The 13,527-nt window shown below is 44.5% G+C and overlaps 1 protein-coding gene across 1 annotated transcript in view; it reads right to left on the bottom strand.

The window, feature by feature from the left end:
• Nucleotides 1-1,429: 1,429 nt before the first annotated feature.
• Nucleotides 1,430-13,527, bottom strand: part of lrrk1 (leucine-rich repeat kinase 1) — a 126,876-nt gene continuing 114,778 nt past the window's right edge. Inside the window, exons 37-39 of the mRNA XM_083791897.1 lie at nucleotides 7,087-7,932; nucleotides 5,446-5,547; nucleotides 1,430-1,835 (exon numbers count right to left, since the gene is read on the bottom strand). Of these exons, the coding sequence (XP_083648023.1) occupies nucleotides 1,655-1,835; nucleotides 5,446-5,547; nucleotides 7,087-7,932 (1,129 nt within the window). The 3' untranslated portion in view covers nucleotides 1,430-1,654. The remainder of the gene's footprint in view (nucleotides 1,836-5,445; nucleotides 5,548-7,086; nucleotides 7,933-13,527) is intronic.

Raw genomic sequence — 13,527 nt, forward strand, 5'->3', positions numbered from 1 at the left:
CACGCGACAATTCAGGAGCCTGCGTCTCTCAGGCTTAAATTAAGAGAAGTACTCTGTCCGTTTCTCTCCAATAAAAGGTCTGTGAGTCCAGACATAATGTCCAGATGTCTCTCCGTCCCATATGGTCCACAGAGACTTTAGCGTGAGCCACACAGGTCGGGACGGGACCATAATCCTTATCATCGTTTATCGTGATAAAAAACTGCTCACAGTAATCATATGGCAGAGATTTCAATTCATGGGGACGTTGTCCTTCCGTCATGCACTGGGTACACTTCACATTCTATTAGCGGAGCGGCGTATTTAGGTACCACTTAACCCCTGGGCTACAATTAACGGAAAAAACAGAATATTTCTAAAAATACAAACCTCCCGTTAACGGAATTAACGGAATGTCAATCGATGTCAGTTATCTAGGGTTCAACGGAGCAAAAATTAATATGTTTTCGCTAATATCACTAATGTTGGATGTAATTTACCCAAAAACGGCCGAAATCCGCGTGATCGTGCGCTATCGTGCACGCGCGCCGTCTCTATGTGCGTCGCTGTAAAAAAAATGATATTTTGCGATGTTTTGGGGTTGATTTGAGGTTAATTTGACTTAGTTATGAAGAATATAGCATTAGCTTAGCAATCCGGACCAGCCAAGCTATTGACTAGGGTCAAAATACTACAGGATGTTGTTGATCGTTGAACCGGAAGTGACTTAGGAAGATTCGGCTATTTTGGCCAAAATCAGCATAATGGTGCGTTCCCGCCATCTGGTGGCAATTCGCGAGAATACCTAGTGTATTCTCTCTCAATGAAAAAAAAAAAAAAAAAACATCTGTTCAAACCACCAGATCTTTCTATTAATGTGAAAATGACGAATTAAAAATATGCCAATTTGTTACCCAAACAAAATAATTGGGATTGGTAGTCCAAGGGTTAACTCATGTCGTCGTCTATATGTTTTGGGTGAATCGAATGACAATCGCGAGACATGTTACACAGCAGATTTTAACTTCCTGACTCAGCGGTTTCCCGCCAAAGCGGCTTTCAATTTTAGAGCGTCGTCGCTCATTGGGATATAAGTATGGCGGCCTGCGCCACACTAAGCCACACACTCTATACCTGGTAAAAACAGACCTGGAAAGAATGTACATGATAGTCTAAAAATGGCAATCTTTTCAACGGGGTTCAATGGTTAAAAACAAAACATTATTAAAAGTTTTATCGCGATAATACCGATATCGATGATATCGAAATCATTTTTGGCCACAATAATCGTGACATGTAATTTTCATAATTATGGTCCCATCCCTACACGCACACACACACACACACACACACATACTCGGGTGCCTTCGACGGTCTCCCAGTGAGCCGAGGCCTTGTCCTGAACCCACCCCTCCCCCTCTCCTCCCACCCCCTCTACGTAAGCCGTGATGTCAGAGGTGCGCGGCCCCCCCTGTCACGAACACTGCAGGGCCTGTGAGTGGAGCCTCGTCTATTCCCCAAACGGCCCCGGGCCGTGTGTCCGTCCGTGTGTCAGTCCGTGTACACTCCACACATACAGAGCTGTGATTCTGCACTCCTCTGGCCCAGCCTGCCCTGCTATGCTGCTGCGGCGCTGCATGCGCAGCGCGGCACGGCGCAACAACGCAACAACGGGCTACCTTCTCCTCCGGCCGCTGGCCTCCGCGCGGCCCAGCTCCTCGTAGCCGTGGTAGAACAGCTCCAGCTCGCGGCTGCCCCAGCCCCTCCAGACACACAGGCACCAACGCATGTTTTCCTGATGCCGAAAGCCACACACAACCGTGTCCTTTGGCCCTAGGGCCGCCTCCTCGAGGGTGCTGGGGGAGAGGGAGAGAGGGGGGGGAGAGAGGGAGAGATAGAGAGAGATAGGATACAAGTAAGAGGTGGTATACTGCCTTCATTTTACACACCATTACCATGTTCTTATTTTGATCACAAGACCCAATTACTGAATGTCAGTCTCCAGGTTTTCTTCGGAGTGTGTATGACACTGATTTACTACGACACTATGTATGGCATGTCAGGAGTCAAATTAGTAATAGTGGTTCTCTCAAGAGTTACAGAGCTGTTATGGTCATTCAGGGGCCAGAAATGTCCCCCCACACAAGCCGGCATGGCCGGCGATGACAACGCCTGGTTATACACAGCCTGAGTTCAAATCCTTTCGGAGACACATCTCTAACTCTAGCTCTTTAAAACCAGCACACTGTAGAGTAGTCTCTTCCTAGAAGCTGGTGAGTTGTACTCGGAAACGGTTCCCCTGGAAAAAAGATAGAGAGGCAACACTGAAGGCACTGTTAACGAGGAAATTACAGCTCCGCGCATACAAGTCCCTGTGAACACCGAAATAGGATTAGCATGTCCCCCTCCTCCTCCTCCTCCAACGATGAGTGTGTGCGTACGTACGTGTGTGTGCGTGCATGAGTGCGTGCGTGCACACATAAAAAAAACTGTTATTTTTTTACTCACTCACTCAGGGCGATAGTTTATAGTTTTTAAAGTGATACAGCTCATTCATCACTCACAGTTACAGTGAACCCAAACCCACTGGCTTCGGCAATAAACAACAATAAAAAACATTACAGACTCTTCTGGCCCCGACATTACAATAATTTCAAAGGGAAAAGGGGATGGTTTGCCTTGAGCTATTGTGATTTATGGAGGGGGGAAGACGTGGGACTCCACAGAACCATGTATCATGTTGCTACAACCCTCTATTACCTTCCTCCATTGTTTGTCCATCTGGGAGGCTGTGTCATTATGCTCTCCTGTTGTTGTTTCATGTTTCTGTGTAATAAGACAGCCTGTTTTAATGACCACATGCATTGCGTTGTCCAGGGTAAAGGCTTTGACGTATGCATGCTGTGCGTTGTGTGTCACCAACCCCAGGATAAATTAACACGTTGGGACTGCGTTATAAATGAATCTTTAACTCCCGCGCTCTCTGCCGGTGTTTTCACCGACCTGTGAAGAACCACTGTAATGGGAAAATGACATTTCAGTCTATGTGAGCTAACTGTTGACAGAGAAAATACTCTTCCACCTGTTACCAGCAGTCAAAAACCTATTTGTGTTTATACTAGCAGACTAGAGTGTCTTGTGTCTTGTGTCTTGTTGCATTTTCAACCATGTGTATTTTTATTCTTTCGGAACCTCTCGAATTGTATAAGAGAGGAAACTTGTAATTGGGAGTTGTCATGATACTCCGGTGTTATGCTTCTCCAGGACCGGTCTTGTAATAAACTAGTTCTCAACACTTTTGAACTTTTACTTGATCTGGACTTCGACTTCTTTCCATTTTTGATTGCGAGTCTGATATTCCGTTGACACCACCACGCCACGCTCAGCGTCACGCTTCATGGAGATGTTGTGATCGTTTGTAATAGTGTCCAAAAACATCCTAAAATCATCTTAACATCTTAAAATGTTGTGATCGTTTGTGATAGTGTCCAAAGATATTCTACGGACCCGACAACAAAGAGCAACGAGGAACAGCAGCGCACGGACGCGGCCATTACGAGTCATTGACTAACATTGAGCCTCAGTTTCCCAGAAACCCTAGCAAGCCAGTGTGACTCATTGATGTCCTGTTACATCATCCAAACACGTCATCACTCTGTCCGAGGAAAGTCTCAAAAGTTATCAAAAAATGGCGAAAGAAACGAATAAAAGTCGGGGATAGCGTGTTCTGCAGGGATTGTGTTAAGGCGTGAGCGTTCTTCGTACGAAGGAGAGACATGGTGTTTGGCACGTTGAGCGGGCGTTAACGTCTGTAATGAATGTGTGTGTGAGTGTGTGAATGGATGAATGTAATGCACAATCCATGTAAAGGTGTATGCATGTGTGTGTGAATGGGTGAATCTAATGCACAATCTATGTAAAGCTGTGTGAATATGTGTGAATGTAATGGACAATCTTGGAAAGCAAGGCGCTATATAAATGCACCATTTATCATGTATTGTATTGTGTGTTCCCAGAGAACGTGATATGGACTGATGACGTCAGCTGATTATTACTTACTTCTCTATTCTCCTGTGATAATCTGTTCATTATAATTATGTTCTCTTCACATTTTTATGAATGAAAGCCTCATTTTGTAACTTCATCATTAAATCACAATGCTTTTGTTCATTGAGGTTTGGTTTTATAGATGGAAATGTGTCCTTTTCACTGTGTTTGTCCTTGTTTTTTTTTTACTAGTCTTGTAGTCCGTTACAAAATAACTAGGACTTTTGGCCCCTGAGCCATCTTTAAGTTTAAGTAGCCTGTGCTGGGGTGTGCAAGCATGTACGCACGGAACAAGAAGACACTTCACACATTCATCACATCTAAAGAGACGTGAAAGCCTCTCAGCCTCTCTCCCGTGACCTCCCATGCACAGTGTCCCCCTGTCTGCGTTAACTTACAGGTGCAGCCATGAAATAAACGAGTGCTTATTAAGGAGCCCCCTCCCCCCCCCCCCCCCCCCCTCCTCCCTTTTATTGCCTACTGCTAAAAGGCATGCAGGCCCTTTGTGTTGTATCCTCACACACACACAGGAGTCCTTTCTGCCGCGGCCAGCTGCTGCTTGCTTGCCAGACGCTGCAGCGATAATTACAGAGGAGCGGCGAACAAACCGTTAAGCACATGATGAAGGAACGCTCGTACTGAAGCTGCATCAGCAAATTAATATCTAGCTCCACCTCCACCACCACCACCACCTCCACCCCAGTGCTGGCTGGCTGGTTGCAGCCTTTAGCTGCCCAGGGTTGGAAAACTTACTCAAAAACTGTGAGAGTTGTGGGTTGTTTCTCTGTGCTCGAAACTCGCCGAAAATGTATTGTCCGCGAGTTAGTCCACAGCCTAGAGTGAGACTATCGACGGCTCTTCATCTTTGCTTATGTCACGAATTTCACTGGCACTAGGCTCATGATCACAGCTATGGTAACATTTCACTGGCACTAGGCTCACGATCACAGCTATGGTAACATTTCACTGGCACTAGGCTCACGATCACAGCTATGGTAACATTTCACTGGCACTAGGCTCACGATCACAGCTATGGTAACATTTCACTGGCACTAGGCTCACGATCACGCCTATGGCAACGGCATGGAATCGGTTAACTCTGAGGGTATACAAATAGAACCAAATGGACCCTTACAGGTCAACAATAACCAGAAACAAATACCAGAAACACACAAAGAGATAGCCCTGAATGAACCCTGGTCTGGAACTCTGAGAGTTTACAAATGGAACTAAATGTGGTTCCATGTGTACACTCTCAGAGTTAAGGTGGTCTCATTTGAGAACCACCAGTACTAGTTGTACTCCTAATGTGCCATACATAGTGTCGTAGTAAACCAGTGTCAGTGACAACCTGGAGAGACTTGACATTCAGTAATCGGGTCTGCATTAGTGATTAGTTGATGTTAGTAGTCATCTCACCCTAAAGATGAGCCCCCAGGTGGGCTGAGCACAGCGATCACTCTGCCTCTCAGCTGCTCCGCCTGCGCCTGCATTTCAATCACCATCACGTCCCCACCACGCCTGTCAAACAGCACACACGCATGCACACACACACACACACACACACACACACACACACACACACACACACACACACACACACACACACACACACACACACACACACACACACACACACACACACACACACACACACACACACACACACACACACACACACACGTCTAATTACAATTGTGTATAGATTGCACAACATTGTTTGAAGTCATCAAATTAAGTCATAGAAGTGAAGGATGCGCATGTATCAATGCCAATATAGCCACAGTATTAATGCTATAAAACATAGACAATTAATTGACTTCATTCATTTGTGTAACCAAATGGACCCTTTCAGATCTGTGTCTCTGTGTACAAATGGAACCAAATGGACCCTTACAGGTCTGTGACTCTGAGGGAGTACAAATGGAACCAAATTGTGCAGTAGCACAATTATTACATCACTATATAAATAATGTTACATCATTGACCTGAATGGTGTTCTATCAACAATTAATAGATCAACAATTGGTTAATAAAGGTTATGCCAACTCGTGTTCTGACTTCTGAGGGACGGTATCCGTCTGTATTTGCTTTGCTTTGTTTTGTTTGAATTAGCGCTGGGACATTAAATGATTCATTTCTATTCATTAATTACAGAAACAATTGAAAAGAAGAAAAAAAAACATTTTAATCGGTTATTTTTTGCTCCACGGAACCTTTTCCACTGGACGAGTTTCATAGCGGCGCACGCAACGGGAGAACAAACCAATCAGAGCGGCCCAGTGGATGATGGGGAATTTAGATAAAAAAAACCTCATTGATTCACTCCAAAATACTATAATTTAAAAAAAAAACGAATGCTTCTCAGGTCAAATATTGATATATTAAAATGCGATTCATTTAAATTAATTAATTACGATGCCTCAAATGAACCACATTCATGTTTTTAATCGAGTCCCAGCCCTAGTTTTAAATAGATCCCAGGGTGTGTGGGGGGGGGTCGTATCTTAGTAACACTAAAAGTGGTAATTGACCGTGTCACGAGTAAACGAGCCCAATGAATTCCTGAGCTCATTCTCAGACACGAGTGGGAGCGATTTTACAGGACGGGTGGTATAACCCTGGAGCTATTTGGAAATCCTGGTGACGCAAAGGACATAGATTCACAGCCGTGGACCGGCACCGGTAGGCTACCAGTGGTTGGGAACCTCTGTCTGACCAAACTGGGCTTCCTTGACATTAAACCCATTCTGACCTGAGATCAGATTCATACGAGGTTTCCACTGGACAACACACTGGTCTGATGAACCCATTCTGACCTGAGATCAGATTCTAAAAATGTCAGTCGATTTTTCAAAAATAGCAGACCTACAAGCTCGTAGCGCGCCACTCGGTGGCGCGATATGAGCTTGTAGATCTGCTATTTTTCAATAGCTAAAGCATAACATGATGCCGACACCAAAATGGGTGCCCGTTCAGAATGGGTTAAGAAAACCTCTGTCCTAATGTGTACCAAACTGGGGGTCCTTGACATTAAGAGAGTTTGAGAGGAGCACTGACCTGGGGATCCACAGAGTCCCGTTGACAGAGAGCACAGTGAAGGCTTGGAGGTGAGGAGGTGTCGGACTGGAGCTCACTGCAGAGTCCACGTCAGATTCACTGGCCTGCAGGGGCTCCACAACCGTCCTGTCTGCGTCCTCGGTGTCCGTGGACAGGATCACAGTCCCGTCTGCGTCCTCGGTGTCCGTGGACAGGATCACAGTCCCGTCTGCGTCCTCGGTGTCTGTGGACAGGATCACAGTCCTGTCTGCGTCCTCGGTGTCTGTGGACAGGATCACAGTCCTGTCTGCGTCCTCGGTGTCTGTGGACAGGATCACAGTCCCGTCTGCGTCCTCGGTGTCTGTGGACAGGATCACAGTCCCGTCTGCGTCCTCGGTGTCCGTGGATGGGATCACAGTCCCGTCTGCGTCCTCAGTGTCTCTGGACAGGATCACAGTCCTGTCAGTGTCTGTGGACAGGGTCATTAGGGGCAAGCTGCCGGTGCTGGTCAGCGAGCTGAGCGCTCCGGAACTGGAGCGGCGGTCTAAAGAAGCCGGCGACGGCTCCGAGGAGGCGTTGGAGTCGGACGAGGACTCGGAGGAGGTCATGGAGCAGTAGTCCGTCAGGGAGTCCCGCCGGCGGAGGATCTGAGTCCCCGCGTCGCGGCGGTGGATCAGCGTCACCTCTCCGTTGGCGTTGGTCCAATCCTCTTCATCGCGCGGTTCCTCTTCCTCCTCCCCTCCTCCTCCTCCTCGCTCCTTCGTCCCCCGCGGGTGGTCTCGGTTGGTCGTCATGGCAGTCGTCATGGTAACCCCCGCCGGTCGCCTCACCGCGAATACGTCCCGTAGGGGGTTGCTGTCTCCGCAGCTGAAACGCGGGGAAATCAATATGAGACCATGTAGTGCCCGTCGCCAAGAGGGATGTGTGCTTACAGAATGACTGAATGAGCTCTGTGTAGTTGTGTGAGAGTTTTGAAACATCGTGAAATCTTTGAATGCAATATGTTTTAAAACTTTTTTTACTCAAATCTTTCCTTCCGGAGGTCCCCGGAAAAACAAAACATTTTGAGACGGCGTCGGCGGTAGATCTGCTATTGTCAGAGTGCAAACCAAACATAAGTTCTACTGGATCTCGTCAGCAGGACAATAAGCATTGATCATTGAGTGAATGAGCTGTATGTGGACTAGTACTGTAGCGAGAGCCTTTCTGATTCATGTCAGCTTGTGTTCCCACATCGCTGCTGTTGACTGGTTTGATCCCTCAAATGAATTGAATGGCGGGAAGTGATGCCTATAATTCCCACACGCCATCCTCCCCGGTAAGCTCCCTGCCTGTCACATTAAGCCTCCTTTGATTGGTAAGGTGCTAGGGGACGGCAGTGACTGATGATTTATTCTGAAGGTGTTAGGGGACGGCAGTGACTGATGTTTTATTTTGAAGGTGTTAGGGGACGGCAGTGACTGAACTTTTTTTTATGTGAACGACAGCTTCTCCGTTTCAGAGGACAGCCGTTTTGATGTGTTCATGTGATAATAATGAATGAATTCCATTTTTATAGCGCCGGTCCATTCATTCCGACGGTGGCAACCACTGGAGACAATGTAGGGTAGGGTTCAGTGTCTTGCCTAAGGACACTTCGACATGTGGACGGGAGATCATTGGGCAACCTGTCTACCTCCTAATACAATGTGTTTCTTCCAATATACTATTGTGTGTCCCTCTCATCCCAACTTTACAATCATGATGAATACTGAACGCACGCACGCACACGCACACGCACACACACACACACACACACACACACACACACACACACACACACACACACACACACACACACACACACACACACACACACACACACACACACACACACACACACACACAACTTGTTCAAATGTCTTGCACACTTAGGCCCCTCAAGGTCTTGTCCACTAGTCCCTAGCTCCCTGACATTTTAGTTTATTTCTTGATGAAATCGTCAATATATTTCACTCATTCTTGAGATGAGGGACAAAAGTGGAAAAAACATGTCCCATACATAAGAGCCTTATTTATGTTAAAAATAAATTAATTCATGAAAATAACAGCATTTGCAAAGTTATATGTAATACAGTTGTGTATTCTTCTTATGACATTAATTTCATTATATATTTTTTCATATTCCATCTGAATTAGTTCAAAGCAGGCTAAAGTACCCAAAAATGCCTGTATTTAGCCTGTCCCCAGCAAGTGGTCACAATTTCAAACTGCCAAAAAAGTGTCTAAAAGTGTCACAATCACATAAATATATATACTAAATGAAAGTAGATTGTCAACAACATAGCAAACAATATACACAGTTAATTCTAATTTATATTTTCCAATAAATATCTTATATCAAATGTGTGTCCCACGTCTCCGTCAACTCCGTCAGGTTTTTTAAAAGTCTTAAATTAATCCGAAAATATTGTCGACAGATTTAGCCTGAAGACTCCTTTTCCAAGTCCTGTTTATATTTGTTGCAACAGTGGAGCACCTGGTCTGACAAGCATTCAATTGTTTGATATTTTAAACAAACAATGTTGATATCAATGTGGTCACAGCTTTTACATGTCAACTCCGTCAGGACATTATTAGAATTCTTTGTTAAGAATTCCAAAATAATGTTTAGTATTTTAGTTTAGGGTTAGGTTTAGCTAACAACTGAAGAAAAAACGAAATGGCTACATTGTACTACAGAGGGTTAAGATGAAAACAAATGCCATTAATTTTTGTCAACTCCGTCAGACGTCAACTCCGTCAGGTTTTGTGTCTGACGGAGTTGACATGTATCTAACGGAGTTGACAAAAGTGTTCCTAAAACAATAAAATTATAGTTTTTGAATAATGGGAAGTATTCTAATTCGGCACACAGTTAGAGCATAAGGAACATTTTTGGCTATAGGGCCATCACAGATTTGTCTCGTGGTGACCATGGCAGCCATTTTCCAAAATGGCCGCCACCTGCTGTTATTTTACAATAACTCAAGTTCTACACCACCTAGGATCTTGATTCTGGTGACTAATCATACATTTTCAAGGATATGGGATACATTGGTACTATTTAGATATGTCCTGTGACCATGGAAGCCATTGTTTTTCAAAATGACCACCAACCTGCTGTTATTTTACCAATAACTCAAGTTTTAGACCACTAAGGATCTTGATTCTGGCGACTAATCATTACATTTTCAAGGATGAACTTTCTCTGGGAGGGGTCAGGGCTTATTTCAGGTGCAGGTTGAGTTGCTACTGACAGGACATTAAAAGGAGGTGGGCTTTCTGGCCTTTGACTTGTCCCTTTCAGGTACAGACGCACAGTTTGACTTCACTGGCCACTGCAGGGAACTGTGGGGAGAAACTTTGGTCTCTTGACACCCCGATTAGGTTCAGGTTTTTTTTGGTGGAGACTTGCCTTTCATGACATCGTTGCTGCAGCAGTTGATCTCATTACTGCCAGCGGTGGCACACTCTGGGTCGTCCCTTGGTGGCCTCCTGCCAGTGTTTCTCCATCCTTCTCATGAGCTCTGTGTGTATGACTTCAACCACTCAGAACTCCAACAGGGTATTAGGTGCTCCTGGGCAACAACATGTGAGCCTCATCTAAGTTCTGTGTCTCCCTCTGGGCCTAGGGTAGACACTTGCTATTTTCCGTAACACTAATTGGTGGGGCTGTCCAAACTTGTTGTTTAGGTTTCACTCGGATCTCTGTTGGTGAAGTCAAGTCTAGGTGGTCTAGAACATGAATTATTTAGTCAGGGGATATTAATAAAATCTGGTAATAAATTTCCTTATCAAGAATTTTCTTCACCAATGTGTTTGGAAGGGTTTCTACTAACATATCCCACATTGCTTTATATTCAACCACCCTAGGGGAACTTTTGACAGCTGCTGAAAGTTGTACCATCAACAACCTATTTAAGGCAAAATGTTCATTATGCTTTAAGTAGCATGTGACATGTCAAACTAGGGAGTTTTCATGATTCTGAATGCATTCCAAGCATTAGCTATGCACGAAAAACACTCCTTGGGCTGAAAACGGCCATAGCCGTCATCACAAATGTGCCCAAATGTGCTGACCTCATCACATCTGTGATGATGGCCTATGGCCGTTTTTAGCCAACGGAGTGTTTTTCGTGCAAAACTAATGCTTGGAATGGATTCAAAATCATGAAAAGCCCCTAGTTTGACATGCCACATGCTACTTAAAGCATAATGAAATTGAGAACATTTAGCCTTATATTGGTTGTTGATGGTACCCAACTTTCAGCAGCTGTCAAAAATGCCCCTAGGGTGGTTCAATAGAAACCAATGTGGGATATGTTAGTAGACACCTTTACAAACACATTGGTGAAGAAAATTCTTGGTAAGAAATGTATTCACAGATTTGACATTATTATGATAATATTCGTTGACTAAATTGGTAAAATAATAGCAGGTCCACCATTTTTGAAAATCTAAATAGGACCAATGTATCCCACATCCTTGAAAATGTATGATTAGTCACCAGAATCAAGATCCTAGGTGGTGTAGCACTTGAGTTATTGTAAAATAACAGCAGGTGGCGGCCATTTTGAAAAATGGCTGCCATGGTCACAGGGCAAATCTAAATAGTACCACTGTATTCCTCATCCTTGAAAATGTGGGATTAGTCACCAGAATCAAGATCCTAGGTGGTCTAGAACCTAAATCAGTTCAACTTGTCAACTCCGTCAGATGTTCGTCAACTCCGTCAGACGTCCCGTGATGTTTTTGTTAATTTCCAAAGAAATAGACGATTCGATGTCAAATATTTTGTGCTTGTGTATTGAAAGACCAACTGAAATGATACGTAATGATGATTTTCTTTTTTTTTAACATGGTTTTCATGTTCTAATATTGAAAATAAAGGTTGAAATGACGGATTTGAAAAATTGGATATTTCATAATAGTGTGGTATTGGAACAAAACAATATTAAAATAATTGTATTATTTAACTTGATTACTGAAAGCTATTATAAGATAACTGAGGACTTTATATTATTGTTGAAATTATCAAATTAAAATAAACTAGATAAAGTGCCAATCGGCACAGGTCTCCACCAGGATTCTTCCTCAGCCTAGTGGGAATATGCGTGCACAGTTTCATCGCAATCGGAGGAGTTGTGGCCATTTGCTACTCCTGAAAACTGTAGGAGCCAATCGTGGCCAATCAGGATGGAATATGAGAAATCAAACAAAGCTGTCTTGATCACATGACTATGGAGATCATGTGTAGCGATTTGCGTGAGGAGTAATAATAGAAAATGTGTTTTACATATGTCGGCCTCCTGGTGGCGCTATAAAGAGCAGATGTGAAGAATTCCAGACAAAGGTTTTTCCGTGGCCTCTAGGGAGTTGGCATACAAAGTTATCCACAGATCCGTGCAGTCAGAGGTAAAAACACTTTTCGGCCAGTTATAGCGCCACCTTGAGGCTGAGTTGAAATTGTTCATGTGGCATTTCGTCCTGGGCCTAGTGGGAATGTGGGTGCACAATTTCACGGAAATCACGCGATGTGTTCATGATTTGCAGCATTTTGTTTGAAACTGAGCACTCCTGTGAATTTTGGAAGCCAATCTTAACCAATCAGGATGGAGTCTGAGAAATCTGAAAGATCGGTTTGGTTAAATGGCTCTAGAGAGACTGTGTACCAATTTGCGTGATGTTTGGACAAAATCTGTAGGTGTACTGTGCAAAAACTTGTTTTGCACAAAGCGGCCTCCTGGTGGCGCTATAACAGGCCGTTCTGGAAAGTTTGGGGCAGAGGTTCATGGTTGGCATCCAGGGAGTGTGTGTGCAAAATTTGGCATCGACCGGGTTAACGGTGGCCGAGATTAGCTGCTCACGGACGGACACACGGACGGACGGACACACGGACACACGGACGGACGGACACACGGACGGACGGAGTGCAAAACATACTCTCCCCCATGCCTTCGGCTGGTGGAGACAATAAGGGATTTTAGTGTGTCTGACGGAGTTGACATGAATCAGTTATGAAGTGCATAAATGTCCCATTTTAGAAAGAAATGTTATGCGAAAAACCTGTTCCTTCTCAAGATTGGTAGTTGAGACCTGTGTCTACAAATACATCCATTTGATTTGAATGTATCTTAAAAAAAAGAAAAAAATCTGATTTGAAAAAAGTTTTGTCCCTTGTCAAGAATGGGTGATTTAGTCTTAGTTTTTATTTAGTTTTCGTCAGTGAAAAAAGGTAGGCGACACACACAGACCCTCAGAAAAGACACCAACCACATCAGTCCATTACATTCACCATGCCAGCCTCAATGCTGTGCAACCCACCTGTAGCGGGCACAGAGCTGGTAGTGTGGTACCCACCTGTAGCGGGCACACAGCTGGTAGTGTGGTACCCACCTGTAGCGGGCACACAGCTGGTAGTGTGGTACCCACCTGTAGCGG

The sequence above is a fragment of the Protomyctophum parallelum genome (assembly GCF_964188405.1).
Source record: "Protomyctophum parallelum genome assembly, chromosome: 2".
NCBI lineage: Eukaryota > Metazoa > Chordata > Actinopteri > Myctophiformes > Myctophidae > Protomyctophum > Protomyctophum parallelum.